We start from the raw sequence: 4,779 nt of genomic DNA, 5'->3' as shown, positions 1-4,779 counted from the left end.
CTCCCGTTGCCGGATTCGAGGAGCAGCAGATGCGTGCTGGGCTCTCAGCCTGGCACATACATTTACTAAATTGATGTATGTCCGTACATACGCTCGCAGTCAGCGGCGCTGCTCGGAAATAAACTGCGGGAGCGGAGCCGCGTAAATCTTCCCGAGATGGGGAACGGAGGAATTCAGAATTAAAACTGAAACCTGGCTTCCACCCGCTCCCCCAATAACAGGCTCTTTAAACCGAAATTGATCTCTCTCATTGGTATGCGGCGGGGCTGCTCCCCGCTCCCAGCTCCTGCCCTTTGTTCTGGCAGCGCCGGGAGAAGGAGCCGCCGCTGGGGTTTCGCATGGAAATGCCGAAGCAGCCGGGTCTGGGCAGGGAGACCACCCAGCTCCTGGGCTCTGCGGCCTCCCAGCCGCCTCTCGGGCCCAGGGCTGCTCTCCTGGGTTTTGCTTTAGGATGGCTGCAGTCGAAATATTCCTGCGGCAGCCGCGGAGGGGGCTTGTGAAGCTTGGGGTGGTGTCGGGCGTTATGGGAAGCGTCATCCCTTCAAACCCCCCCTGCCCAGGCAGATCCCGTGCCCAGCTGGCTGGTCACTGCCTGGACCTGTCCGGGGCTGCGGTTCTGAGGTGCTTCCAGCATCCAGTCGTGTTTGTCCTCCAGTTCCAAGGGTGGTCTCACACCAGCGCTTAATTAAAAACACAGGCACAGCAGGAGCTTCCCTGGAGGCACTTTAAGTGGTTTGAAACTTCCCTGCATGTTAATCCCTGCTCCTTTGTGATTCCCAGAGCAACATCTCTGCGTGAAGAGGGCAGGTAAATGGTTACTGCACCTACCGCAAGCAAAGCCCCCAGGAAATCTGGGAAGGGCAGAGGGGCTGGAGCCTCATCCTGCTCTAAAACACCCCCAAGCAGAGGGTCTGGAGCCTCATCCTGCTCTCAACCATCCCCAGGTGCCCGGATTTACCCTTTTGCTGCAGTTTTCCCTGCCCTGAGAGGACTCACAGTGCGGCAGGAGGGGGTTTAGGGGAGATGCCAGGATGGACTTTCAGCCAGCAAAGGGGAGCGTGGGGATGGATGGTGAAGGGAGGGAGAACAGGCTGGACAAACAGCTGTCAGGGCTGATTTAGGGACAGTTTCTCCTGCCCGGCCGGGAGGAGGGACCGGGTGATTTGGTGCCGCATCCTGCCATCCGTGTCTCGCTCCTCCGCTGCTCCCTGCACCATCTTCTCCCAGCTCTTCTCTCCCTCCAGTTCTTGGAAGGGGACAGGTTTAGCTCAGTTTAGCTGTCCCCCCACCTTGTTGTCACCCTGCAGCCCCAACAAGTCATTAACTGGTTCAACTGGGGCACGTGGCACTGCTGGATCCCAGGGTGGTGGCAAGTCGCCAGGTTCAGGCATATGGTTGGGTTTTATTTTAATGGGGCGCTCATAGATATTTAATAACTCGCATGGCTCTTTGTTTGCTTTTGATAATCGGGTAATAAAATAATTCAGGCTGATTTATACAATGCTTTACAGCTCTTCTGTGAATGAAAGTGCCTCCTGTAACTCGCAGGCATTTGGCTTTGGTACCTGTCCTCCTTAGCAGAGCCCTTTTATTAAAAAAAGAAAATGTAAAAAAAAAGCCATGGAAAACTCGTGTGTGTTACTGAGAACCCACAAAGTGGTGCCATCTGGGGCTGACTGTCGTTCCTGGGCCTCTGTCTCTGTTTGGCCGGGGCCGGCGCGGCACCGCTCTGCTGCCTCGGGCTCCCAGATGCTGCTCCACTACAAATAAATAATAATAATTTGGCAAGAGCTCGGAGCTGGAGCTCTTCCTCTGGGAGCAGCCGAATGTTTCGCAAACAATATGAGCTAATTGTCCTTTCAATCCGTGGCTGCTTTTCCCGCAGAGCGCCGGAGCCCTGGACATGTCCCTGCCCTCCACTCCCGAGATCAAGATCAAGGAGGAGGAGCCGGTGGAGGTGGACTCGTCCCCCCCAGACAGCCCCGTGTCCCACCCACGGTCACCCCAGCACAAGGAGAAGGTGAGGCTCCCCAGCACGAGGTGGTGGTGCCCCTTTTCCAGGTGGGAAGCTGTTTCTCCAGATGGCTGCCCAGGCCTGATTTGTGCTCTCTGAGGCCTGATTTCCCTCGTTTGAGACAGAAACGGTTCACTAAAATGCACCGTTGCTGCCCTGGAGGCTCCCAGTGGGTTTGGCTGATGCACAAAGCCTTGCTCTTCCCTGTGTCCTGGGGGGTGGGGATTTGGAGCAGGTTGGTCCAGGTGACACTTTCACCACCTGAATAAGGTGAGGATTTGGAGGGGGGGATTATCTGGAGTGTAAATTCCTGTGCCCCACTCCTTGCACTGACACCAGATACGGGTGTCTTTGGGAGAGGTGCTCCCCTCCATCCCTGGGGTTCTGTGACAAAAGTGCCTGAATTTTCCCTAAAGAGGAAGAGTCAGCCCTGTGGTAACTAACTGGTAATTAACAGCGGGTCCCCTGTTTTCTGTTTTCCCTTCCAGGAGATCCCCTCCAAGCCTGTCATCCTCTCCACGCCCACTCCCACCATCGTGCGCCCCGGCTCGCTGCCCCTGCACCTGGGCTACGACCCCCTGCACCCCACATTGCCATCCCCCACCTCTGTCATCACCCAGGCCCCTCCCTCCAACAGACAGCTGGGGTGAGTACGGAGCAGGGGCAGGAATTACCCCCTGGATGAGTTCCCTGAGTGCCAGACCCACGGAGGTGCCGCCGGCCCCGCCGCAGCTGCGTGGGCATAAGGGCCTCGCTGGGCACTGTCTGCAGCAGCAGGATGGGATGGGAGTGCAGGAAACGGGAACTAATTGTGCTGGAGTAACGAGACGAGGCAAAACTCACTGTGGGGAGAGATGAAAACACTCCCTGAACACAAACACGCCGACACGGCTCCGGCTGTCGGCACCGGGCGCGGGCAGAGCCGGCGCTGCGGAATTGTCTGAGGCTGTAACGGCTCAGGGATTTTCCCAGACAGCTGTTGCCTCTCGAGTGTCACCTCTTGTGCCCAGCCAACCCTGCCTTGGGGGGGCTGTTTGCTCCTGCTCCTCCGGCCCTGCCCGTAAAGGAAGGAGCCTGAGGACGGAGGGAGCACATTGCTGAGCCCCTGGGAGATGCATGGTTAGCCCCCTGTCTGTTTGGTGTCAGGATGCTCCTGCTTCTCCTCCCTGGTCACTCCTGGTCAGGGCTGGCTCCCTGTGTTAACCAGCCCACTTTGTATTTTTGGGGCTGTCACTTCATGGTTTTATGTGTGTTTGCCTTTGACCCTCTGGCACCATCAATCCAGACGGCCTGGTGGAAAGTTTTAAATGCTGTCTTGAGGCATGAAGGGGTTAAGTGGTTGTCCTGGGGGTAGCTACAGGACACTGTAAGCCCCTCTGCAGGGCAGGCTGAGACTCTGGGGCTGTTTGGAGCTGTGTCCAGTAGGTTAGGCTTTAGTATGATTTGCTGTGCTCTTTGCAGCCCAGATCCCACCTGGAGACAGAGAGGTGGGGCTGCAGTGGTAACAAGGGTCCCTTCATTAGGGCCACTGCCAAGGTGGTGGGGCTGGTGTCAGCGTGACAGAGATGGAGGGGAGGCTGTGACCTCCCTGTAACTCGCCTGGTTGGGCTGGGATTTCCAAAGCAGCCTGGAGGATTTGGGACGCCCAATAGAAATGACTGAGAGTCGAGCGTTCGCGTTCCCAAGGCAGCCTTAAAAATTCCAGCCTGAGTTATTGGCAGGATGAACTTCCCCCTCTGACCCACGTCCCCTGCTCCTCCCACCATCCCCTGCTCCTCCCACCGTGCCAGCACAGCCTCCTCCCAGGATCCCAGGCAGCCCGGCCTCCTCCAGCCCCTTCCCCGGGCTTGGCAGAGGAGGCAGCAGCAGATTTATTTTACTCTCCCTCCCGCAAGGCCAGGCTCCCAGCTCGGCTCTGCCTCCACTTGGTTCCCCACAGCACTGACATGGCTGGAGGAGGAGGAGGAGCAGGAGATCAGGCCCTGTGGCAGGGATGGTTTCCTTCCTCTCCCCATCATCTGGAGCAGCTCCGGCTCTTCCTCTGCTCTCGTGGAAAGACTGAGTCTGGATGGTTGGAGCTGGAGCACAGTGGGGTTTGTGGTGGGATAGAGGCAGGGGGAACGTCCCTGCTTGGGGTGTGTCCCTGGGTGGGGTGTATCCCTGCCTTTCACTGCAGAAGGACCTACAATAGAAATATTTCCTGGTATTTTTAATTGGTCACAATTAGGCTCCAGCACAATCTCCTCCTCCCCAGCCTGCAGCGAACCGGGACGTCCCCAGTTCCCATCTCCCTGTGTAAACACAAGCCAGCCCAGCATCCACCCTGTTTTTAGGGGGTTTTCTCTGGAATCAGAAGTGCTTGTTAATGGGAAGCTGAATCCTTACAAAACCCCCTGTTGGGAGCTCAGCAGTGGACAGACCAGGAGGCTCCCTGTAGGCAGGAGCAGCTGCCCGGGCAGTGCCAGGCTCAGCCCAGGAGGAGCAGTTCCAGCAGTTCCAGCACATCCAGCCCTTGGATGTGTTTTTCTCTCCGTTCAGGTGGCCATCGTGGCTCAGGGCTTTGGCAGCCACAGTGTTTTGGGCAGCTGGGGTATGCCCAGGGCACATCCATGTGTCCCTGCCAGCCCTGGTCACCTCAGTGTGACACTGCCATGAGCGTGCAGGGCCATCGGGCATCACTGCCAGCCCTGGTCACCTCAGTGTGACACTGCCATGAGTGTGCAGGGCCATTGGGCATCACTGCCAGCCCTGGTCACCTCAGTGTG

The 4,779-nt window shown here is 57.6% G+C and overlaps 1 protein-coding gene across 1 annotated transcript in view; it reads left to right on the top strand.

Moving 5' to 3' along the window:
• Positions 1-4,779, top strand: part of LOC103753783 (cyclic AMP-dependent transcription factor ATF-7) — a 52,178-nt gene that overhangs the window by 36,428 nt on the left and 10,971 nt on the right. The window contains exons 5-7 of the mRNA XM_029957985.1: positions 945-997; positions 1,886-2,020; positions 2,503-2,660. Coding sequence (XP_029813845.1) covers positions 945-997; positions 1,886-2,020; positions 2,503-2,660 — 346 coding nt within the window. The remainder of the gene's footprint in view (positions 1-944; positions 998-1,885; positions 2,021-2,502; positions 2,661-4,779) is intronic.

The sequence above is a fragment of the Manacus vitellinus genome, unplaced genomic scaffold, assembly GCF_001715985.3.
Source record: "Manacus vitellinus isolate BGI_N305 unplaced genomic scaffold, ASM171598v3 scaffold_133_pilon, whole genome shotgun sequence".
Taxonomy (NCBI): Eukaryota; Metazoa; Chordata; class Aves; order Passeriformes; family Pipridae; genus Manacus; species Manacus vitellinus.
Note: the sequence above shows the minus strand (reverse complement) of the source record. Positions and strands in the feature narration are given on the sequence as shown.